The following is a 25,664-nucleotide window of genomic DNA, read 5'->3' as shown; positions in this document are numbered from 1 at the left end:
AGGATCAAGGAGGCAGGCCAACCAGTAATCGTCATCATTCATCATTTTAGTTATGCGTGTGTCCCTTTTGAGGATACGTAAGGCATAATCCGCCATGTGGGCCAAAGTTCCAGTTCTCAAATCTGCGGTTGTGCTTGGTTGAGGGGCAGTTTCAGGCAAATCCACGTCACTTGTGTCCCTCAAAAAACCAGAACCCGGCCTTGCCGCGCCACCAATTTCCAGTGGCCCCGGAAAAGCTTCCTCATTAAAAATATAATCATCCCCATCATCCTCCTCGTCCTCCTCCTCCTCTTCGCCCGCTACCTCGTCCTGTACACTGCCCTGGCCAGACAATGGCTGACTGTCATCAAGGCTTTCCTCTTCCTCAGCTGCAGATGCCTGATCCTTTATGTGCGTCAAACTTTGCATCAGCAGACGCATTAGGGGGATGCTCATGCTTATTATGGCGTTGTCTGCACTAACCAGCCGTGTGCATTCCTCAAAACACTGAAGGACTTGACACATGTCTTGAATCTTCGACCACTGCACACCTCACAACTCCATGTCTGCCATCCTACTGCCTGCCCGTGTATGTGTATCCTCCCACAAAAACATAACAGCCCGCCTCTGTTCACACAGTCTCTGAAGCATGTGCAGTGTTGAGTTCCACCTTGTTGCAACGTCTATGATTAGGCGATGCTGGGGAAGGTTCAAAGAACGCTGATAGGTCTGCATACGGCTGGAGTGTACGGGCGAACGGCGGATATGTGAGCAAAGTCCACGCACTTTGAGGAACAGGTCGGATAACCCTGGATAACTTTTCAGGAAGCACTGCACCACCAGGTTTAAGGTGTGAGCCAGGCAAGGAATGTGTTTCAGTTGGGAAAGGGAGATGGCAGCCATGAAATTCCTTCCGTTATCACTCACTACCTTGCCTGCCTCAAGATCTACAGTGCCCAGCCACGACTGCGTTTCTTTCTGCAAGAACTCGGACAGAACTTCCGCGGTGTGTCTGTTGTCGCCCAAACACTTCATAGCCAATACAGCCTGCTGACATTTGCCAGTAGCTGCCCCATAATGGGAGACCTGGTGTGCAACAGTGGCAGCTGCGGATGGAGTGGTTGTGCGACTGCGGTCTGTGGACGAGCTCTCGCTTCTGCAGGAGGACGAAGAGGAGGAGGAGGGGGTGCGAACGGCTACAGCCAATTGTTTCCTAGACCGTGGGCTAGGCAGAACTGTCCCAAACTTGCTGTCCCCTGTGGACCCTGCATCCACCACATTTACCCAGTGTGCCGTGATGGACACGTAACGTCCCTGGCCATGCCTACTGGTCCATGCATCTGTTGTCAGGTGCACCTTTGTGCTCACAGATTGCCTGAGTGCATGGACGATGCGCTCTTTAACATGCTGGTGGAGGGCTGGGATGGCTTTTCTGGAAAAAAAGTGTCGACTGGGTAGCTCGTAGCGTGGTACAGCGTAGTCCATCAGGGCTTTGAAAGCTTCGCTTTCAACTAACCGGTAGGGCATCATCTCTAACGAGATTAGTCTAGCTATGTGTGCGTTCAAACCCTGTGTACGCGGATGCGAGGCTAAGTACTTCCTTTTTCTAACCATAGTCTCATGTAGGGTGAGCTGGACTGGAGAGCTGGAGATCGTGGAACTAGCGGGGGTGCCGGTGGACATGGCAGACTGAGAGACGGTGGGAGATGGTATTGTTGCCACCGGTGCCCTAGATGCAGTGTTTCCTACTACGAAACTGGTGATTCCCTGATCCTGACTGCTTTGGCCTGGCAAAGAAACCTGCACAGATACTGCAGGTGGTGCGGAAAATGGTGGCCCTACACTGCCGGTAGGGATGTTGCGTTGCTGACTAGCTTCATTGGCCGAGGGTGCTACAACCTTAAGGGACGTTTGGTAGTTAGTCCAGGCTTGCAAATGCATGGTGGTTAAATGTCTATGCATGCAACTTGTATTGAGACTTTTCAGATTCTGTCCTCTGCTTAAGGTAGTTGAACATTTTTGACAGATGACTTTGCGCTGATCAATTGGATGTTGTTTAAAAAAATGCCAGACTGCACTCTTTCTAGCATCGGATACCTTTTCAGGCATTGCAGACTGAGCTTTAACCGGATGGCCACGCTGTCCTCCAACAGGTTTTGGCTTTGCCACGCGTTTTGGGCAAGATACGGGCCCGGCAGATGGAACCTGTTGCGATGTTGATGCCTGCTACGGCCCCTCCTCCTCCGCTTCAGAACTGCTGCCGCCTGCACCCTGTTCCCCCAATGGCTGCCAATCGGGGTCAAGAACTGGGTCATCTATTACATCTTCTTGTAGCTCGTGTGCAACTTCGTCTGTGTCACCGTGTCGGTCGGTGGTATAGCGTTCGTGATGGGGCAACATAGTCTCATCAGGGTCTGATTCTTGATCAGCACCCTGCGAGGGCAATGTTGTGGTCTGAGTCAAAGGACCAGCATAGTAGTCTGGCTGTGGCTGTGCATCAGTGCACTCCATGTCAGATTCAACTTGTAATGGGCATGGACTGTTACCTGCTTCACTTTCTAAGCCAGGGACGGTATGTGTAAAGAGCTCCATGGAGTAACCCGTTGTGTCGCCTGCTGCATTCTTCTCTGTTGTTGTTTTTGCTGAAGAGGACAAGGAAGCGACTTGTCCCTGACCGTGAACATCCACTAACGACGCGCTGCTTTGACATTTACCAGTTTCACGAGAGGAGGCAAAAGAGCTAGAGGCTGAGTCAGCAAGATAAGCCAAAACTTGCTCTTGCTGCTCCGGCTTTAAAAGCGGTTTTCCTACTCCCAGAAAAGGGAGCGTTCGAGGCCTTGTGTAGCCAGACGACGAACCTGGCTCCACAGCTCCAGACTTAGGTGCAATATTTTTTTTCCCACGACCAGCTGATGCTCCACCACTACCACTACCCTCATTACCAGCTGACAATGAACGCCCCCGGCCACGACCTCTTCCACCATACTTCCTCATTGTTTTAAAAACGTAAACAAACTAACGGTATTTGTTGCTGTCACACAAATTACACGGTGAGCTATAACTTCAGTATGATTTAGCTATCCCTTTACAGGTGAGTGAGACCACAACGAAAATCAGGCACAATGTTACACACTCTGTTGTTGGTGGCAACAAATGAGAGAGATGCCACACACGCAGGACTGTCACTGAAGCACAAATGTAAATATTAATCTCCCACTGATTTGATTTTTTTTTTTTTTTTTAAGGGAGACTTTAGGAAAAAAAAAAAATAGAATAAAATGATTTTTTCAGGAAGAATTTAGAAACCAAATAAAATAAAATGATTTTTTCAGGGAGAATTTAGAAAACAAATAAAACAAAAAAAGGCTTTCTATGGCCCACTGAGTGAGAGATGACGCACACAGGAGTCAGGAGTGGCACACAAGCCCAGAGGCCAATATTTATCTCCCACTGATTGATGTAGTGATTTTTTCAGGTAGATTTTGGAACCCAAATCAAGCTAAAAAAAATAATAGGCTTTCTATGGCCCACAATTGGAGAGAGAGAGAGAGATGGCACACCCAGGAGTCAAGACTGGCACACAAGCAGAAAGGGCAATATTAATCTCCCACTGATTTGTTTTTTTTTTTTTTTTTTCAGGGAGACTTTAGGAAAAAAAAATAGAATAAAATGATTTTTTCAGGAAGAATTTAGAAACCAAATAAAATAAAATGATTTTTTCAGGGAGAATTTAGAAAACAAATAAAACAAAAAAAGGCTTTCTATGGCCCACTGAGTGAGAGATGACGCACACAGGAGTCAGGAGTGGCACACAAGCCCAGAGGCCAATATTTATCTCCCACTGATTGATGTAGTGATTTTTTCAGGTAGATTTTGGAACCCAAATCAAGCTAAAAAAATAATAGGCTTTCTATGGCCCACAATTGGAGAGAGAGAGAGAGATGGCACACCCAGGAGTCAAGACTGGCACACAAGCAGAAAGGGCAATATTAATCTCCCACTGATTTGTTTTTTTGTTTTTTTTTTTCAGGGAGACTTTAGGAAAAAAAAAAAAATAGAATAAAATGATTTTTTCAGGAAGAATTTAGAAACCAAAGAAAATAAAATGATTTTTTCAGGGAGAATTTAGAAAACAAATAAAACAAAAAAAGGCTTTCTATGGCCCACTGAGTGAGAGATGATGCACACAGGAGTCAGGAGTGGCACACAAGCCCAGAGGCCAATATTTATCTCCCACTGATTGATGTAGTGATTTTTTCAGGTAGATTTTGGAACCCAAATCAAGCTAAAAAAAATAATAGGCTTTCTATGGCCCACAATTGGAGAGAGAGAGAGAGATGGCACACCCAGGAGTCAAGACTGGCACACAAGCAGAAAGGGCAATATTAATCTCCCACTGATTTGTTTTTTTTGTTTTTTTTTTTCAGGGAGACTTTAGGAAAAAAAAAATAGAATAAAATGATTTTTTCAGGAAGAATTTAGAAACCAAATAAAATAAAATGATTTTTTCAGGGAGAATTTAGAAAACAAATAAAACAAAAAAAGGCTTTCTATGGCCCACTGAGTGAGAGATGACGCACACAGGAGTCAGGAGTGGCACACAAGCCCAGAGGCCAATATTTATCTCCCACTGATTGATGTAGTGATTTTTTCAGGTAGATTTTGGAACCCAAATCAAGCTAAAAAAATAATAGGCTTTCTATGGCCCACAATTGGAGAGAGAGAGAGAGAGATGGCACACCCAGGAGTCAAGACTGGCACACAAGCAGAAAGGGCAATATTAATCTCCCACTGATTTTTTTTTTTTTTTTTTTTTTCAGGGAGACTTTAGGAAAAAAAAAAAAATAGAATAAAATGATTTTTTCAGGAAGAATTTAGAAACCAAAGAAAATAAAATGATTTTTTCAGGGAGAATTTAGAAAACAAATAAAACAAAAAAAGGCTTTCTATGGCCCACTGAGTGAGAGATGACGCACACAGGAGTCAGGAGTGGCACACAAGCCCAGAGGCCAATATTTATCTCCCACTGATTGATGTAGTGATTTTTTCAGGTAGATTTTGGAACCCAAATCAAGCTAAAAAAAATAATAGGCTTTCTATGGCCCACAATTGGAGAGAGAGAGAGATATGGCACACCCAGGAGTCAAGACTGGCACACAAGCAGAAAGGGCAATATTAATCTCCCACTGATTTGTTTTTTGTTTTTTGTTTTTCAGGGAGACTTTAGGAAAAAAAAAATAAAATAAAATTATTTTTTCAGGAAGAATTTAGAAACCAAATAAAATAAAATGATTTTTTCAGGGAGAATTTAGAAAACAAATAAAACAAAAAAAGGCTTTCTATGGCCCACTGAGTGAGAGATGACGCACACAGGAGTCAGGAGTGGCACACAAGCCCAGAGGCCAATATTTATCTCCCACTGATTGATGTAGTGATTTTTTCAGGTAGATTTTGGAACCCAAATCAAGCTAAAAAAATAATAGGCTTTCTATGGCCCACAATTGGAGAGAGAGAGAGAGATGGCACACCCAGGAGTCAAGACTGGCACACAAGCAGAAAGGGCAATATTAATCTCCCACTGATTTGTTTTTTTTTTTTTTTTTTTTCAGGGAGACTTTAGGAAAAAAAAAAATAGAATAAAATGATTTTTTCAGGAAGAATTTAGAAACCAAAGAAAATAAAATGATTTTTTCAGGGAGAATTTAGAAAAGAAATAAAACAAAAAAAGGCTTTCTATGGCCCACTGAGTGAGAGATGACGCACACAGGAGTCAGGAGTGGCACACAAGCCCAGAGGCCAATATTTATCTCCCACTTTTTTTTTTTTGTTCCAGGGAAAATTTATAAACCCAATAAAAAAAATAATAAATAGGCTTTCTATGGCCCACTATCTGAGAGACAGAGAGAGATGGCACGCTTAGGACTGGCACACAAGCCCAAAGGCCAATATTAATCTCCCTTTTTTTTTTAAGGGAGAATTTATAAAACAAAAAAAAAATAAATAAATAGGCTTTCTATGGCCCACTATTTGTGAGAGAGATGGCACGCTCAGGACTGGCACACAAGCCCAGAGGCCAATATTAATCTCCCACTTTTTTTTTTTTTTCCAGGGAAAATTTATAAACCCAATAAAAAAAATAAAAAATAAATAGGCTTTCTATGGCCCACTATCTGAGAGAGAGAGATGGCACGCTTAGGACTGGCACACAAGCCCAAAGGCCAATATTAATCTCCCACTGATTGATTTATTGATTTTTTCAGGTAGAATTTAGAACCCAAATAAAGCAAAAAAAAAAAAAAAAGGGCTTTCTATGGCCCACTGAGTGAGTGATGATGCACACAGGAGTCAGGAGTGGCACACAAGCCCTGAGGCCAATATTTTTCTCCCACTGATTGATGTAGTGATTTTTTCAGGTAGATTTTAGAACCAAAATCAAGCAAAAAAATAAATAGGCTTTCTATGGCCCACTGAGTGAGTGATGATGCACACAGGAGTCAAGAGTGGCACACAAGCCCTGAGGCCAATATTTTTCTCCCACTGATTGATGTAGTGATTTTTTCAGGTAGATTTTATAACCCAAATCAAGCAAAAAAATAAATAGGCTTTCTATGGCCCACTGAGTGAGAGATGACACAGACAGGGATGGCACTCTAGCAGAAATGTCAATCTTAATCTCCCACAAAAAAAAAAAAAAAAAAAGGGAGTGTCCTTCAATTACTATCTCCCTGCAGTAATCTCAGCCAGGTATGGCAGGCAGCAATAAGGAGTGGACTGATGCACAAATTAAATAAAAAGTGTGTACAAACCAAAAAGATAGCTGTGCAGAAAGGAAGGAACAAGAGGATTTGTGCTTTGAAAAAAGCAGTTGGTTTGCACAGAGGCGTACACACAGCAATGCAGCTATCAGGGAGCCTTCTAGGGCAGCCCAATGAGCTACAGCGCTGAGGGGGAAAAAAAAAAAAAAGTAGCTTCCACTGTCCCTGCACACCGAAGGTGGTGTTGGGCAGTGGAAATCGCTACAGCACAAGCGGTTTGGTGGTTAATGGACCCTGCCTAACGCTATCCCTGCTTCTGACGAAGCGGCAGCAACCTCTCCCTAAGCTCAGATCAGCAGCAGTAACATGGCAGTCGGCGGGAACTCCCCTTTATAGCCCCTGTGACGCCGCAGACAGCAAGCCAATCACTGCAATGCCCTTCTCTAAGATGGTGGGGACCAGGACCTATGTCATCACGCTGCCCACACTCTGCGTTTACCTTCATTGGCTGAGAAATGGCGCTTTTCGCGTCATTGAAATGCGACTTTGGCGCGAAAGTCGCGTACCGCATGGCCGACCCCGCACAGGGGTCGGATCGGGTTTCATGAAACCCGACTTTGCCAAAAGTCGGCGACTTTTGAAAATGAACGACCCGTTTCGCTCAACCCTAGTGGCAACCACCTCATCCACAGATTGTACTATTACAGTGCGTGGATGACCTCCTGCTCTGCTGCCCAGACCAGACGTCCTGCAAGGAAGCTACAGTTTCCTTGCTGTGTTTTTTTTTTGGCAGAAAAGGGTTGCAAGGCCTCACGTGACAAATTACAGTATTACAAACAAAAGGTGACATTTTTAGGACATTGTATTGCTGAAGGTACAAGCCACCTGACTGAAGACAGAAAACAGGCAATACAAAATCTCCCTTTACCCAGGTCACACCAGCATCTACACACTTTTCTAGGTTTGGTGACCTACTGTAGGCCTTGGAAAAGGTCTGCTTCACAAATGATGCAACCACTTTATGACTGTTTGCCATCAGACCCCTACAATCTCACTCAAGAAGCAATTGATTCCTTCCACTCTCTCAAGCTGCTCATTGTGTCAGCCCCGGCCTTAAGGTACCGTTACACTAAACGACTTACCAACGATCACAACCAGCGATATGACCTGGCCGTGATCGTTGGTAAGTCGTTGTGTGGTCGCTGGGGAGCTGTCACACAGACAGCTCTCTCCAGCGACCAACGATCAGGGGAAAGACTTTGGCATAGTTGAAACTGTCTTCAACGATGCCGAAGTCCCCGAGTAACCAGGGTAAATATCGGATTACTAAGCACAGGGCCGCGCTTAGTAACCCGATATTTACCCTGGTTACCATTGTAAAAGTTTTTAAAAAAAAAAACAGTACATACTCACATTCCAATATCTGTCACGTCCCCCGGCGTCCACTGTGTCAGCGCCAGCCGGCCGTAAAGCAGAGCACAGCGGTGACGTCATGACGTCACCGCTGTGCTCTGCTTTACGGCCGGCCGGCGCTGACACAGTCAGTGTGGTAAGCTGACGCCGGGGGACGTGACAGACAACGGAATGTGAGTATGTACTGTTTTTTTTTTTACTTTTACAATGGTAACCAGGGTAAATATCGGGTTACTAAGCACGGCCCTGTGCTTAGTAACCCGATATTTACCCTGGTTACCAGTGAACACATCGCTGGATCGGCATCACACACGCCGATACAGCGATGACAGCGGGTGATCAGCGACCAAAAAAAGGTCCTGATCACTCCCAGCGACCAACGATCTCCCAGCAGGGGCCTGATCGTTGGTCGCTGTCACGCTTAACGATTTCGTTAACGATATCGTTGCTACGTCACAAACAGCAACGATATCGTTAAGGAAATCGTTATGTGTGAAGGTACCTTTAGGCATTCCAAACTATGATCAGCCATTTTCTTATTTTGCACAGAGCAGGGTGGACATGCTACCGCAGTACTGACACAACAACATGGAGAGAAACAGAGACCGATAGCTTATTACTCAGCATAATTAGACCCAGTGATTAGAGGGTCTTCTACATGTGTCCGTGCTGTAAGAGCTGCTGTATTACTGAAAGGCATGTGAGATCACGCTGACTTTTTTTTTTTTTTGACAATTTGTTCCCCACATGACAATAACGCCATACTCATACAAGTTCAACCAAACCACCTGTCGATGGATAGACAGATCAGACTTGAATGTGCTCTAATACTAATTCCTGAATACGTCACCCTCAAAAGACATAATGTTCTGAATCCAGCCACTCATCTGCCTGTGGATTCAGAAAAGGGAGAATTGGTGACAGCATTGGCGGGTGGGAAAGAGAACATGACATGACGTTGACATGACGCACGAACATGACTGCATAGGAACTGATAAGTCAGGAGACAGTGGGTTTTACATATGTTCGTGGGAAGAAAAAACCTGTTCCTAATGCATATTTTGAGGTTTTTTATTTTTGTATATGGCTCCAGATACCACCAGGATGGGCGACTCTACATTGGATATGCAGTAGTATCCTCACATGAGGTAATCCGAGCTGAACCACTCGCTCCTCACATGTCGGTGCAGGAGGCCGAGTTGAAGGCACTCACTGAGGCGTGTAGAGCTGCTGCAGGTAAAGTCGCTAACAGTTACACAGATTCGAATTGTGCATGAGGAATATCCCATGATTATTGCCCTATCTGGAGAAGCAGAACGTTTCTTACATCAGCCGGTAAGCCCATTAAAAATGCAGAGCTGGTGAAACAATTAGTAGTGGAGGCATTGAGTTACCAGTCCAGGTTGGCATTGTCAAGGTAAAAGCACACACGAACGGTGACTCTGTGGAGGTAGAGGGTAACAGAAGGGCGGACGAGACTGCTAAAGTAGCAGCAAGGTGGCCTAGGGAGCAGTGGACGGTGGAGGAGAGTCAGCGTATTCCAGCCACACTGAGCCTAGATGTCCTGAAATCCCTCTAGCTGCCCAAACAGAGAAGGAACACAACACTGTGGAAGAATGGGAGCTGAGCTGAACTCAGAAGGAGTATGGGAGAATAAGGATAAATTATATATACCAAGGTCCCTGTTCCTAATTATGGTGCAAGCAACACATGGCCCCAGTCACACCTCAAAATGTCACATGTGTCCATGGTAGATGCCTTCTGGATCGCTCCTGGTTTCAGTTATGCAGCCGCAAAGCTCGTACAGTCATGCCTCATCTGTGCACAGCACAACCCAGGTAAAACAGTAAAAATCCCTAAGAAAGCGACACCCAGGCCTCTCTACCCGTTTCAGAGACTGCAGACTGGCTACATACAGCTACCCAAGGTAGGAGTGTGTGAAAAATATCGTAGTATGTGTAGATCTCTTCTCTGGTTGGCTGGAAGCCTATCTGGTAAAATCTGCAAATGCTAAAGCGACTGCAGACAAACTGATGAAAGAACTGATCTGCAGGTACGGTGTCCTAGAAACCATAGACAGTGATAGGGACACACACTTCACGGGAGAAATAATGAGGGAAGTCATGCAGGTCCTGGGAGTACAGCAAGCATATCATGCACCATATAGACCACAAAGTAGTGGGAAAGTGATGAGACTAAATGGGACACTTAAACTGAAAAATCAAAGGCCATGGCAGACAAAGGAAAGAGCGGGGTAGAGTGTTTGTCTCTTGCACTCTTTTCAGTCACACACACTCCAAATAGAAAGACAGGCTTGTTTTGTGGAAATCTGGACAAGGCTAATGAGATGAATGAGTATTTCAACAGGTTTAGCAGTACATGTGTACTGCCAACTGATAGTGGATGGGAATTGGGTGCCAATTCTGCAACATCGATATTGAAGGATGAGCAGACTAATTTTAGAGTATCCGAAAATGATGTGAGGAGGCAGTTTAAGGGTGGTTTCACACTTGCGTTTTTGTCTGCAGCGTTTTTTTTTCCTATGTTTAACATTGAAAACGCATGCGTTTTTTCGTGTACGCGTTTGGTCGCGTTTTTTGACGCATGCGTTTTTTTACTGCATGCGTTCATTTTCTGAAATGCTACTTGTAGTATTTTTAGAAGCGTTTTTTGGACCAAAAAAAAACGCATGCGTTTTCATGCGTTTTTTTTGGGTCAAAAAATACATTGGAGTCAATGGGGACGCATGGGTTTTTTGGTGCATGCGTTTTTTTATTAAAAAAACAGAAAACACACTGATATGCCACCCCCCAACATAAAGGTGATAAAGGGAACCTAACCCTACCCCTATCCCTACCCCTAATCCTAACCCTAACCCTACCCCTAACCCTAACCCTACCCCTAACCCTAAGGGATCCTAACCCTAACCCTAATCCCTTTATGGTTAGGGTTAGGGGTAGGGTTAGGGTTAGGGGTAGGGTTAGGGATAGGGTTAGGATCCCTTAGGGTTAGGGTTAGGGGTAGGGTTAGGGTTAGGGTTAGGGTTAGGATCCGTTAGGGTTAGGGGTAGGGTTAGGGGTAGGATCCCTTTAGGGTTAGGGTTAGGGTTATGATCCCTACCCCTACCCCTACCCCTAACCCTAACTGTTTCTGTTTATAGTGGGTTTTTTACTTTATTTTGATGATTGGCAGCTGTCACACATTTCTCAGCATGCATTTAAAAAACGCAAACGCATGTAAAAACGCATGTAAACGCGTCAAAACGCTGCGTTTTTTCACCACATGCAAAAACGCATGCGTCAAAAAAACGCAGCGTTTACATGCGTTTACATGCGTTTTTTCACCATGCGTTTTTTTGCGTTTTTTACCGCAAAAACGCACCCCAAAAAACGCCAATGTGAAACCAGCCTAAGTCACTTAACATTGGTAAAGCAGCAGGACCAGATGGACTCAGCTCACGTGTCCTTAAAGTTTGTGCAGACCAGCTGTGTACTGTCTTTACACGCCTATTTAATGGAAGTATACAAACACAGAGGGTACCTGTGTTATGGAAAACTTCCTGTCTGGTGCCGGTACCCAAGACTTCTTCTCCTGCAACCCTAAATGACTATCATCCTGTAGCCTTAACATCTCACGCTATGAAGGACTTGGAAAGATTAGTGCTTGCTCACTTAAGACCAAGGGTCAATGCTTTTATCGATCCCCTTCAGTTTGCCTACCGACATAGATTGGGGGTGGATGATGCTATTCTTTCTCTGTTACATAGGGTACATTCATTTCTGGAGACTGACGGTACCATGGTGTGAGCGATGTTCTTCGATTTCTCGAGTGCATTTAACTCCCTGCAGCCACTTTTACTACACAAAAAGATGACTGATATGAAGGTTGAGGAGGGGATGAGAAATTGGATAACTGACTACCTATCAGATCGGCCACAGTTTGTACAGATGGGAGCAGTGGTGTCAAGCAGATTACTGAGCAGTGTAGGTGCCCCCCAGGGAACGGTGCTTGCGCCCTTTCTATTCACACTGTATACTTCAGACTTTCAGTATAAATCTGAACTTTGCCACCTTCAAAAATTTTCGGATGACTCCGTGGTTGTGGGATGCATTAGGGGAGATCAGGGGGATGAGGAATACAGAAGTGTGGTGTCGAAGTTCGTGGATTGGTGCAATGGTAACTATCTACAACTAAATGTTAAGAAAACTAAGGAGTTGGTGGCCAACTATAGCAGGATAAAGATGGAATGCTTACCGATCACTATTGCTGGTCAGGAGGTAGAGCAGGTGGAGAGTTATAAATATTTGGGGGTCCATTTGGATAGCAGACTGGACTGGAGATGCCACTCAGAGTTTGTCTACAAAAAGGGGATGAGCAGATTGTATTTCCTAAGGAAACTGAGGTCTTTTAATGTGTGTAGCAAAATGTTAGAAATGTTCTACCAATCTGTAGTGGCAAGTGCCATCTTTTTTGCAATCACATGCTGGGGTAGTAGTGTGCGGGCCTCTGATGCTAATAAGCTGAATAAGATTATTAAGAAGGCAAGTTCTGCTGTCGGCTGCAATCTGGACTCTTTTGGGGAGGTAGTGGAGAAAAGAACTCTGAAAAAGTGTATGGCAATTATGAACAATAATGCACATCCATTATATGAGCTATTCATGAGACAGAAGAGAACCTTCAGTAACCGGCTAATACTTCTGAGGTGTAAGAAGGAAAAATGTAGGAAATCGTTTGTGCCAACTGCTATGGGAATGTACAACAATAACATTAGGGTTAAACCACCAAGGTGAATGTCTACTTATTTCTCTACATTTCAGTTCAATCGTTGTGTATGTCCTATTCTAATGTATAATGTTCTTCTGTCAACTCCACTGTCATGTCAACTATGTAATTCCTTTATGATTTTTATGATTTAAGTTGTGCTGCTGTGATACCATAATTTCCCACGGGATCAATAAAGTGTATCGTATCGTATCGTATCATAGACCCACGGTTTGACGGCCCATTTTAAAGTCCAGCTGACCACATTCACCTCAGGGAAACTTGAGGGAAAGCCCACCTGGATCTTTGCCAGTCACTGCAAAAAGATCTTTTCACCAGCAGAATGACTGTTGTCCTAATCACATTGCTGGCAGTGGTAGGATTTTTGCACCTTACAGAGACACTGGATAAACAAACTTATTCAACATCTTGCTTTTCTTATAAAAGACACGGAACTGTTGGATCTGTGCACACAGCCCAGTATCTGCAAGGACTATGCTCTACTTAGCCTTACCCCAGGAGCCAAGGAAGGTATTTAACACCACACTGCATGCACAAGTGAGACTTGGACTCAGATTTTCTTGGTTCCTTAAGGCTCTTAATGAGACTAATACAATATAGAGACTCCTTTTTAAATCCAGCCAATTGGCTTAGCGGGATGGATTATTTTTGGTATTTTACAGACTTGTATGCAAATTTTGTTGCTTTGCTTATTGTTTTATGTAGCCATAAAAGCGCTAATATATGTATTACCTAAGCTATGGAATAGTGTATGTTTAAGGAAGGAATCTAAGGCTGTGCCATCCATAGCGTATCATAGAACCCGGATAACCACTGCTGACTGAGGAAGTGAGTGTCCACACTGAGGGTGGATGGGTGAAGCAGGTAGAAAGCCCCCTTGTGGGTACTAGAACCATGAGACAGTAGCTCCTTTGTGGACATCAGCTGACCCGGTGGCAGAGGTTATACCATTTACAAAAGGGGAAAATTGATATAGAAGGGTTAATAGTTTGCCTTTAAGTGCCTTTTGCCTTTAATTGCTAGAATTACTAGAATCTGTTGATGCAGTAGTCTGATGGTCTCCACTTCAAGGAGACTACCCTTCTTATCATGTATGTTCTCAATAGTCAGTCACAACATGTTATTTGGTACGTGAGAAAATAAAGGTCAGTATGACCCTGGGTGATGGTGGGGGCTACATGAATTGCATTGAGAATTACATTTGTTGTAAATGGTATAAAATATTGCTTCTTGCTCTATTACTTCAGATAAAAGTGACTTGCTCACAGAATGTGTGAGGTGTCTTTTTGTCTCCAAGCGTGCTTGTAAAATGACAGGCGTAATTCCATAATTTGGCCTCACTGGTGATCTGTCAGCTGACATTGGGTCAGAACGAAAACAGCTACGACACCAGCCCTCAGCCACCCTAGATATGGCGCATCCATTAGATGCGCCAATTCTGGCGCTTAGCCTCGGCTCTTCCCACTTGCCCTGATACATTGGCAAGTGAGATTATGGTATTGGGGTTGATGTCAGCTGTGTAATGTCCACTGACATCAAGCCCAGGGGTCAGTAATGGAGAGGCGTCTATAAGACCGCTCAGCACGGCAGCCAAAACAAAATTACAGTAGTGTGTGAATCCGGCTGATGCCAGTCAGCTTATCTCAGTTCATAGCCAATGATGTCAACGATGATGTAAACAATGATGTCAACGATGATGTCAATGATGATGTCTTACTGATGTCAATGCTTGCAGCGTGAGAAATTGGTTAGTTGCAATAAATCAATCTAGACAATTAGCAGATTCCTCTGGTTTAGATGGCACTAATTCACTGGATGCCCAGCCAAAACTCTGCCCACCAGAGGTGGCCAATGGGCACACAATTTAATTTTAATACCGTGCGACCATTGGACATGGAGTGTGCAGAGAATCAGCTGCATGACACTATTTGCACATTGTGGTCTCCTCATTTGTACTAACTCCATGCTGATAAACTTATACAATGTAGCACATTGCAGCTAGATCAGGATCTCTGAATATAAATGATTCCCAGAGAATTAGATATTTAGAAGAAGCTGAAGAATTAAACCTCACACTGTACAGTATGTACTGTATGTAAGAATCATTTCAAAGAGCGCTGCAAAGTAAGCTAAATACCTGCTCAGTACCTGTAATTGATGTGTGACATATAAGACACTCCTGTTCTGCATTCCAGTTTTAATTGCCTTGCTGAATAATTCCGCTCCCACGTAAACATCTACAGCACTGAGTGGATCATCCAAAAGAACCATGGTGTTTGAACTGTACAATGCACGGGCCAAACTGATTCTCTGTCTCTGACCACCACTTAGATTGACACCACGTTCTCCTATCTAAAGAAAAAAATTAGAATTAGGTTACATTGACACATTCGAGTGCTCTCCAATTTTTTCTCGGTCAGCACGAAAAACCATAGAGTACAATGGATGTGTTGACATCTGTTAAAAATCATGGATCTGAGAGTGAGATCTGAGACTCAGAGTATGTCCTTCTCTGCTCCGATTAGTGGATCAGACTCAGTCGTTGATGTCTGTGGGGATTTGTGAGACACGGATACAAATCCGAAGGCTTCAGATTTGCTTCAGTTTTGTATCCGTGTCTCATGGATTAGATGCTTACTAATAAACTTGAATAAAAATATGTGACCTTCCATGGGTTTTTTATTTCTTTAAAGCAAGTTCACGTCTTCAATGAAGAAAAATAGAAGAGAAAAAAAAACAGAAGTTACTAGGATGACACCTAAGAAAAAAAATCGCCCCATTTCTCTTGGATTGTAGCAATCAAGCAGATGTGTGAATCTAGTCTAATCATCATTTTCTTATATTTTGGTAAACTAAAAGGGTAGAAATGATAAGGTGCTAATATCATTAATCTCTAATGACTCCTCCACATACAGTAAAATTTGGCTTTTCGAAGCGCTCCTTGTGCTCTCCATCTCCTGGACAACAAAATAATTGGAAATTTAAATTTCAAAATTTGAACTGCCAGTTTCTTCTTCATAGCAACATCAGACAGGGAAATCCACACTTCATCACAATCCACATTTAAAAAATGCTTCTAAGGCCTCTTTCACACATCCATGTCCCCGGCACGCGTGGTGACAGTTTTCACACGTACCGGAGACACTGACACACGTAGACCCATTCAAATGAGTGGGTCTGTGCACATGTCAGTGTGCTTCCATGAGTGGGTCTGTGCACATGTCAGTGTGTTTCCATGAGTGGGTCTGTGCACATGTCAGTGTGTTTCCATGAGTGGGTCTGTGCACATGTCAGTGTGTTTCCATGAGTGGGTCTGTGCACATGTCAGTGTGTTTCCATGAGTGGGTCTGTGCACATGTCAGTGTGTTTCCATGAACCGTGTGCCCCACAAGTAGACATGTCCATTTTTTTACCATCAGCACAGGGCGGCAAAACCTCCTGCACATGTGCACACGGAGAACACAAATTGATGTAATCCGTGTGACACGCATCGGCACCAGGGAAGAAGTAAGCGCTGTTCCTCAGCGGCAGGTGCTGAAGACGGCTCTCATCATTCTCTCCTGCTCTGCAGGCGATTGGCGCGTGCAGAGGAGAATGATGAGAGTTATATTAAAGTCAGAACGATGACAGCAGGTGGAGGATTTTGGGACTATTACTCTCATCATCTGACACTTGCTGCCGCTAATAATAGTGACAGCAGGAGCAGATGATCGAGGTATTCCTCAGCCGCCGCCTGCGATATAACAAAATAAATGAATGAAAAACCCGGCCTGGGTTCCCCCTATTTTTTCAACCAACCAGGCAAAACTCACAGCTGGGGGCTGCAACCCTCAGCTTCAGCAAGGTTTGTTATCAAGAATAGAGGGGTCCCCACACTGTTTTTTTTAAAAATTATTTAAATAAATAATTAAAAAAACGGCGTGGGGTCCCTTCCATTTTTGACAACCAGCCTTGCTAAAGCTCACAGCTGGGGGCTGGTATTCTCAGGCTGGTAAGGGGCCATTGATATAGCCCCCCCCCCCAGCTAAAAACAGCAGTCTGCAGCTGCCCAGAAATGGTACATCTACTAGATGCACCAATTCTGGCACTTTGCCCACCTCTTCCCAATTGCCCTGTAGCGGTGGCAAGTGGGGTTTCTGACTTTAATGTAACTGTCATCATTCTCCTCTGCTCGCTCCAATCGCCGGCAGAGCAGAGGGAAATGATGAGAGCCGTCTTCAGCACCTGCCACCAGGGAACAGCGCTTACTGTAGCGCTTCTTCCCCGACGGAGGTCCATGTGGTACTGATGCGGCACATGGGCGGCTGGCACTGTTTTTTCCGGGACCAAAAATATCAGGACATGTGAAACCAGCCTCAAGGACACAGGGTTTTCAGAGCAGTTTGGAAGAGCAGTAGATTTTTTACACTGTTTTTCAGCGTTTTTTTAAGTAGCAAAAGAAAGTTTTTTGGTGCATTACTGCTTCAAAAACCTCACAAAAAAACACATTAAAAATCTCAATGAAAGCATTGGCAAAAATACACAGAAATACTATGAAAGAAATGACAGGAAGCTTTTTTTTTTAACAAGCGTTAAAAAGGGAACAGAAAAAAATTAGACGTGCACTACACGGGCATGTTCTTGTTCAAATGAATGGCAAGTTTAGTTTGTTGCAAACAGGTTTTAAATGACTTTTGATGCAGATTTTGGGGGTGAAATCAACTCCAAAAACTGCCCAAAAAAGCACCAAGTGAACACATCCTGAGACTATGCATATACAGGGTTTTTCTAGGAGTTTTTGTAGGTAAAACTGAGCGAAAAATCTCTTCAATCTGAAAACCTGGAGGTTCTGGGCAGTTTCTGCTCCAAAAACTCTGCAAAAACACTCTGGGAGCACATACCCTAATGGTCTAGATCAGCTCATGTACCCTGTAGCGGGCAATGATTATTAGTTTATATTGGAACATGACACCCTAAAATGATCATCACTAATTTGAAGATGAGCTGTTGGAAATAATTTTATCTTTTAAAGCTTTGGCGTACATTGTGAACTGTAATACTATTTATATGTGCTTATATGTGAATATTTTTCAGCCTTTGGGTTAGTTTACCTCAGTTAAGTCTCCATCCGGCAGACACTGAATATCGGGATACAAGCAGCATGCGTCCAATGTACTCTTGTATCTATGAGAGAAATAAACTAGGTTCAATAACCCACCATTGTAGAAAAAGACACAGGCCCAGATTCATCATTGGGGTTTCTCCAGTTTTCTGGAGATATTTCCTCTTTTCTAGTGGCTTTAGTATCCTCACATTATTCTTGTCTTGTGGCACTTTTTAACTTTTCCTTCTTTTTTAAATTTTTTTTTATATTTTTTCTTGACAACTGTGTCTTTCTAGATATTTTGGATAGAATCATGAAATGTGGCCTCTACCAAATGTTGCAGCTGTTGACGCATCTCATTCCTGCTACCCCGTGGAATGATGTTTCCTGAAGGAGTTTAAATTTGGTGAATTTTTGTGACTTTTTAAATGATTTTCAACTTTCAGGGCTGAAAAGTCTCAAACACATGTTAAAGACATAAATAAGGAGTATTTTTGATTTTGTAATGACAAAAGATGGAAGTCTGAAACACGTTTGCTAGTTATTTTCGGTACTGGAGTTACAACTTTTTTAACACCTTTACCGCCCAAGCCTGTTTTCATCTTCATGACCAGGCCAAATTTTACAATTCTGACCAATTCACTTTTTGTGGTAATAACTCTGGAACTCTTCAATGGATCCCACTGATTCTGAGAATGTTTTTCTATGACATATTGTACTTCATGATAATGGTAAAATATATTTGATATGGCTTGCGTTTATTTGTAAAAAAAAAACAAAACAGAAAATTAGCAAAAATTTTGAGAATTTCACAATTTTCAAACTTATAATTTTTATGCAGTTAAACCAGAGAGTTGCGTCATACAAAATAGCTAATAAATAACATTTCTCACATGCCTACTTTACAACAGCACAATTTTTGAAACATATTTTTTTTTGTTAGGACGTTATAAAGGCTAAAAATTGATTAGCAATTTCTAATTTTTCCAACAAAATTTACAAAACCATTTTTTTTAGAGACCACATCACACTTCAAGTGACTTTGAGGGGCCTTTATACTTTATATTTTTGTACTCAAAACCACATTCAAGAAGTTTATTAACCTTTCAGGTGCTTCACAGGTATTAATGGAATGTGGAAAGAAAAAATGAACATTTAGATTTTTTTCACAAAAAAATTTACTTTAGCCCCACAAGGGGCTTATTTTCACAAGGGTAACAGGAGAAAAAGAACCACATATCTGGGAGAAATCTACTGTTTCGGAGCATGGCAGGGCTCGAAAGGGAAAGAGTGATATTGGACTTTTGGAGTTAAAAATTGGCTGGAATCATTAGCTGACGCCATGTCGCATTTGGAGAGCCCCTGATTGGCCGATGTGCCTAAACAGTAGAAACCCCCCTAGAAATGACCCCATTTTGGATACTAGACCCCTAAAGGAATGTATCTAGATGTGTAGAGTGTACCTTCAACTTCCAGGTGCTTCACAGAAGTTTATAATGTACAGCCATGAAAATAAAATTAATCTTTCCACAAAAGTGCACTTTTAGCCTCACTTTTTTATTTTCAATATGGTAACAGGAGAAAATGGACACCAAAATATGTTGTGCAATTTCTCCTGAGTACGTTAACGCCCCATATATTAGGGAAAACTACTGTTTGGGCACATGGCAGGGCTCGGAAGGGAAAGAGCGCCATTGGACTTTTGGAGTACAAACTTGGCTAGAATTTTTAGCGGACAGTATGTCGCGTTTGGAGAGCTTCCAATGTGCTCAAGCAGTGTAAAACCCACACAAGTGACCTCATTTTGGAAACTAGACCCCTCAAGGAATGTATCTGGATATGTACTGAGCACTTTGAACCCCCAGGTGCTTCACAGAAGTTTATAACGTAGAGCTGTGAAAATAAAAAAATCAAACTTTTCCCACAAAAATGTTCTTTTTGCCCCAATTTTTTTTTTATTTTCACAAGGGTAACATGAGAAAATGGACCCAAAAATATGTTATGTAATTTCTCCTGAGTACGCAGATAGACCATATGTGGGGGAAAACTACTATTTGGGCACATGTCATGACTCAGAAAGTAAGGACTCAGGAGTGACATTTTGGAACACAGACTTTGATGGAATAGTCTGTGGTTGTCATATTGTATTTTGATAGCCACTGATGTGTCTAAACAGTGGAAACTCCCCACATGTGACACCATTTAGAAAACTAGACTTAAGGTGTTGTGAAAGGTAATTCAGTACCACAATGGACATAGAGGTCAGCGCACATACAGTGACCTGGCAATAACCCAAAAAACAAGAACGAGCTCTGAGACGTGGGAACTCTGTTGACCGCAATCCCTAATCCTCTCAAACCACACTAAAGGCAGCCGTGGATTGCGCCTAACGCTCCCTATGCAACTCGGCACGGCCTGAGAAACTAGCTAGCCTGAAAATAGAAAATAAGCCTACCTTGCCTCAGAGAAATACCCCAAAGGAAAAGGCAGCCCCCACATATAATGACTGTGAGTTAAGATGAAAAGACAAACGTAGAGATGAAATAGATTTAGCAAAGTGAGGCCCAACTTTCTGAACAGAGCGAGGATAGGAAAGGTAACTTTGCGGTCAACACAAAACCCTACAAACACCACGCAAAGGGGGCAAAAAGACCTTCCGTACCGAACTAACGGCACGGAGGTACACCCTCTGCGTTCCAGAGCTTCCAGCAAGCAGTAAAAAACAAATTGACAAGCTGGACAGAAAAAAACAGCAAACAAATAGCAAAGAGGAACTTAGCTATGCAGAGCAGCAGGCCACAGGAACGATCCAGGAGGAAACAGGTCCAACACTAGAACATTGACTGGAGGCCAGGATCAAAGCACTAGGTGGAGTTAAATAGAGCAGTACCCAACGACTTCACCACATCACCTGAGGAAGGAAACTCAGAAGCCGCAGTACCACTTTCCTCCACCAACGGAAGCTCACAGAGAGAACCAGCCGAAGTACCACTTGTGACCACAGGAGGGAGCTCTGCCACAGAATTCACAACATTAAGGATTTTATCAAGACATATGGAGAGCACCTTAAACCCACAGGTGATTTACAGAATTTTACAACGTTGATCTGTGAAAATGAAAAACAAAAAACATATTTTTCCCCCCAAAATGTTGTTTTAGCCTCAATTTTTTTCATTTTCACAAGCATGGAAGGAAAAACTGGACCCCAAAATGTATTGTGCAATTTCTTCTGAATACACCAATGCCCAATATGTGGTAAAAAAAAAACCTACTTTTGAGGCACAGTGCAACGCTCAGAAAGGTAGGATTGCCATATTGGAGTTCAAATTTTACTGGAATGGTTTGAGGGTACCATGTAACATTGGCAGAGACCCTGAGGTGCTAGAACAGCAGAAAACCCCCATAAGTTACCTTATTGTACAAACTACACCCCCAATGAATTCATCTAGGGCTGCAGTGATCATATTGACACCACATGTGACTCACAGAATTTTACAGAATTTTATACCATTTGGCGGGGAAGAAAGAATAATTACAATTTCACCATTAAAATGTTCTTTTAGCCTCATGTTTTTCATTTTCCTAAGGGCTAATAGGAAAAAATGGACCTCAGTTTCTTGTAAAAATTTCTCTTGATTGCGTCAATACCCTACATGTAATCAGGAAATAGCTTTTAGGTACAGTCCAAAGCTCATAAGAGGAGTGCCTGATTATAGTGCAGATTTTTCTGTTATGGTTTGTGGGTGCCATGACCCATTGGGAGAGCCCTTGAGGTGCCAAAACAGCAGAACCCCCCCAAACGTGTGTTAGGAGTCGAGTTCCCACCGCTGCACAGGGGGAATCTCGAGCCGTGTCTGCTGCGGTCTCCCATTCTGCATCGGCCGCAGTGGAGCCTGCTCAGCGTAGACATCGGTCCCAGCATCTCACTCAGCCTGATACTGTGCAAAGGGTTACTGCTGCCTTTTCAGGCTCTGCTATTCTACCCTGCACTGGTCTGTGGTGAGCAGGCTTTTCTGGGACTAAGTCCTGCTTTGCACACACTGAGCATGCCCAGGGTAAGATCTCTCAGTGGAGGTCTAGGGTCACATGCTCAGGTACTGCAGCGACTTCCATTGGTCCTCCAGGAAGGCCCTGTACCTGATCAAGTTCTGTGGCAGCCTTACATTGGTCCTTCTTGGAAGGTCCTGTACATGTTGCAGCATTAAAAGGTTCGCATGGCCGCATGGCCATGCGCTAGTATCACCTCATGTCATGAGCTTGTTAATTGTGGTTGCGCCTGTATGTGTGTGTTTAGGGACCCGGCTGAAATAAGCCACTAGAATACCGGCACCTCCGGTGAGGAGTATTGCATGAATGTATTCAGGGACGCGGCTAAAATAAGCCCCTAGAATACCGGCTCCTCCCGTGAAGACTGTTTGTATGCTTTTCTGGGTGCATGACCACTGACTACCTGCAGCTCAGCAGTAAGCTGTGTTCCCCTGTGACGCTAACAGGGCACAGCATCTTATTTCTAGCGACTCTGTGGAGTTAACAGAGTTCGCTTATACCAGCGGCGCCATTTGCCAGCAGCAGGTTCCTCTCCTGCACGGTGGACCCCGGGTTGCGAACGCACCTATTTATACATAAATATATATATACTCGGTGCGTTCCGCCAACCCTAACAACGTGACCACATTTAACAAACTACACTTTTCAATGAAATAATCAATTACATTTTTACCACCAAAATTTAGTTTTAGCCCCAGATTTTACATTTTCACAAGGGGAAATAGTTAAAGATCACACCAAAATGTGTCCCACAATTTCTACTGAATGTATAAATACCCGATATGTGGCTGTACAGTACTGCTTAGCCACATGGTGAGGGACGAAGCGCTATTTGCTTCCTGGAGAGCAGATTTTCCTAGAATAGTTTGCAGACTCCAGATACAGAGCCCTATGTGCTAGAAGAGCAGAATCAAGTGACCCCAATTATACCACTTGGGGAATTTATCTAAAGGTGTAGTGATGATTTTGCCTCCATGGGTGTTTTTTTTAGAAAAGAGCAGCAGAGCAGTGAATGTTTCTGAATAAAAATTGCAAACTGCCATTGTAGTGCCCAGTACGTTGTTGTGCCCAGATCGTGCTTCTGGAGACACGCCCTCGTAAATTAGGCAGGCTCTGATCATTACAGAAATGCCAAACGTGGATATTAAATGTGGTTTAGACACACTAGGGCTCAGTAAGCAGGGGGGCATTTGGATTTGGGTTTTCAAAATTCCCTGGATTTCTTTTGGGGGGAGAGCAGCCATATTGCTTTTCCAGAGCATTTGTACTACCAGTAATGTGAAAGCCCCCTATCTTTCCGTTAACAGATGACGGACCTGAGTGGGAACTTGCTTTTTTGTGGACTGATTTGAAGCTTTTGTTGGGAACATTTTACATAATATTTGGGATCACATTTACAATGTGCTCTACGCTGAGCAATTAGATCGGGGTTTCCATAAGTCTCTGAGTGACATGATTCAGATGAAAACGCCGGCAGCAGAGTTACTCTGGACTCTGTCAAACCTCTGTTCAGCGGTGCCCTTTTCAGAAGTGCACAAAACTGTGGCACGCTTAAAAAAAGGAACAAAGCTCAATCACAGGCCAGATGGCATCCACAGTGACACCATCTGGCTCATTGTAGGAAATTCTGTCTGAATCACATGCTGTATTTCAGAGATTTACACGGAAACTCTGGCGTAAGTGCTCGGCGTAGAGCACAGGATATATGTGCACCGTGACTCCTGTGATGGGAGTCAGAAAGAACAAGTCAACAGCAGGTGAAAAATAGTTTTTATTTTTTACGTTGTTCCTTATGCAGTGCAAGTGATTAGTCTATTTTATTCTTCGGGTCAGTGCGATTACAGCGATACCAGATTTATATCAGGTTTTTATGTTTGGCTGCTGTCCATATTTTGGCGGACAGTCATGTGAGGGCTTGCTTTTGGGGGACAAGTTGATTTTTTATTGCTACGTACTATTTTCGGTCACATGACATTTTTTGATCACTTTCTATTCTGAGTTTTTGGAGGCAGAGTGAACAAAAACCAGCAATTCAGGAATTTTTTTTTCATGCCGTTCCTATTGAGAAAAAATTGATAAGGCAGCTTCATTCTTCAGGTCAGTAAGATTACATCGATACCACATTTATATTGTTTTAATGTTTTTGCGCTTTTACACAATAGAAACTATTTTATAGAAAAAAATATTTTTGCATTGCTTTATTCAGAAAGCTATAACTTTTCTATTTTTCCACTGATGGGGCTGTATGGTGACTTGTGTTTTTGCGCGACAAGATGACATTTTCAGCAATACCATTTTTATTTATATTTCTTTTTGTTTGCAATTTATTCCACTTTTGTTCGGTGGTATGATGAAAAGCATAGGTTGTTTTTTTTTTACGGTGTTCACTGAAGAAGTTAGCTGGTGTGACAGTTTGATGGAGCAGGTCGTTCCGGACACAGTAATACCAAACATATACTTTTTATGTACCGCATTTTCCGGTGTATGAGATGACTTTTTAACCCCTAAAAATCATCCCAAAAGTCGGGGGTCATCTTATACGCCGGGTACGGGTGCATGGAGCAATCCTGGATGGTTCCCAGGGTCTGAAGAAGAGGAGACTCTCCTTCAGGCCCTGGGATCCATATTCATGTAAAAAATAAAGAATAAAAAGTGAGTGAAGGACCTTCGATGACGTTGCGGTCACGTGAGCGGTCGCGTGACCGCGACGTCATCGCAGGTCCTACGCTCAATGCATTCTTAGGAACGGAGGCAGACGCTTGCACCGCTGAGAGCCAGGGTCCGTCAGAGGGGTGAGTATATCCATATTTTTTATTTTTGTTCTTTACTTTTTACATTAATATGGATCCCAGGACCTGAAGGAGAGTCTCCTCTCCTCCAGACCCTGGGAACCATACGCACCGCACACGCCCTATAAGATGACTGGGAGTATAAGATGACTCCCGTCAAATTCCATATTTTATATGGAAAAGTTGGGGGTCGTCTTATATGCCCAGTTGTCTTATACACCAGAAAATACGGTATATTTTTAATTTTTTTTACATAAAAAAAATATATTGGTTCAATATATATATACTAGATGGTGGCCCGGTATTCTAGAATATGCATGTCCTCGTAGTATATTGCCCAGCCATGTAGTATATTGCCCAGCGACGTAGTATATTGCCCAGCGACGTAGTATACAGCACAGAGCCACGTAGTATATTGAACAGCCCACGTAGTATATTGCCCAGCTACGTGGTATATTGCCCAGTCACATAGTATGTTGCCCAGTCACGTACTATATTGCCCAGCTACGTGGTATACTGCCCAGTCACGTAGTATATTGCCCAGCCATGTGGTATATTGCCCAGCGACGTAGTATATTGCCCAGCCACGTAGTATATTGCCCAGTCACGTACTATATTGCCCAGCTACGTAGTATATTGCCCAGTCACGTAGTATATTGCCCAGTCACATAGTATATTGCACAGTCCAGATAGTATATTGCCAAGTCACGTAGTATATTGCCCAGCCATGTAGTATATGGCCCAGTCACATAGTATATTGCCCAGTCATGTAGTATATTGCACAGGCCACGTAGTATATTGCCCAGTCACGGAGTA

The 25,664-nt window shown here is 43.2% G+C and overlaps 1 protein-coding gene across 1 annotated transcript in view; it reads right to left on the bottom strand.

Annotated features, from left to right (window-relative positions):
* Positions 1 to 25,664, bottom strand: part of LOC138670302 (ATP-binding cassette sub-family C member 5-like) — a 304,888-nt gene that overhangs the window by 149,845 nt on the left and 129,379 nt on the right. The window contains exons 12-13 of the mRNA XM_069757511.1: positions 18,020 to 18,092; positions 15,078 to 15,281 (exon numbers count right to left, since the gene is read on the bottom strand). Coding sequence (XP_069613612.1) covers positions 15,078 to 15,281; positions 18,020 to 18,092 — 277 coding nt within the window. The remainder of the gene's footprint in view (positions 1 to 15,077; positions 15,282 to 18,019; positions 18,093 to 25,664) is intronic.

Source organism: Ranitomeya imitator, chromosome 3 (assembly GCF_032444005.1).
Source record: "Ranitomeya imitator isolate aRanImi1 chromosome 3, aRanImi1.pri, whole genome shotgun sequence".
In the NCBI taxonomy this organism is placed as follows: domain Eukaryota; kingdom Metazoa; phylum Chordata; class Amphibia; order Anura; family Dendrobatidae; genus Ranitomeya; species Ranitomeya imitator.
This window is presented reverse-complemented; position numbering and strand designations above follow the sequence as displayed.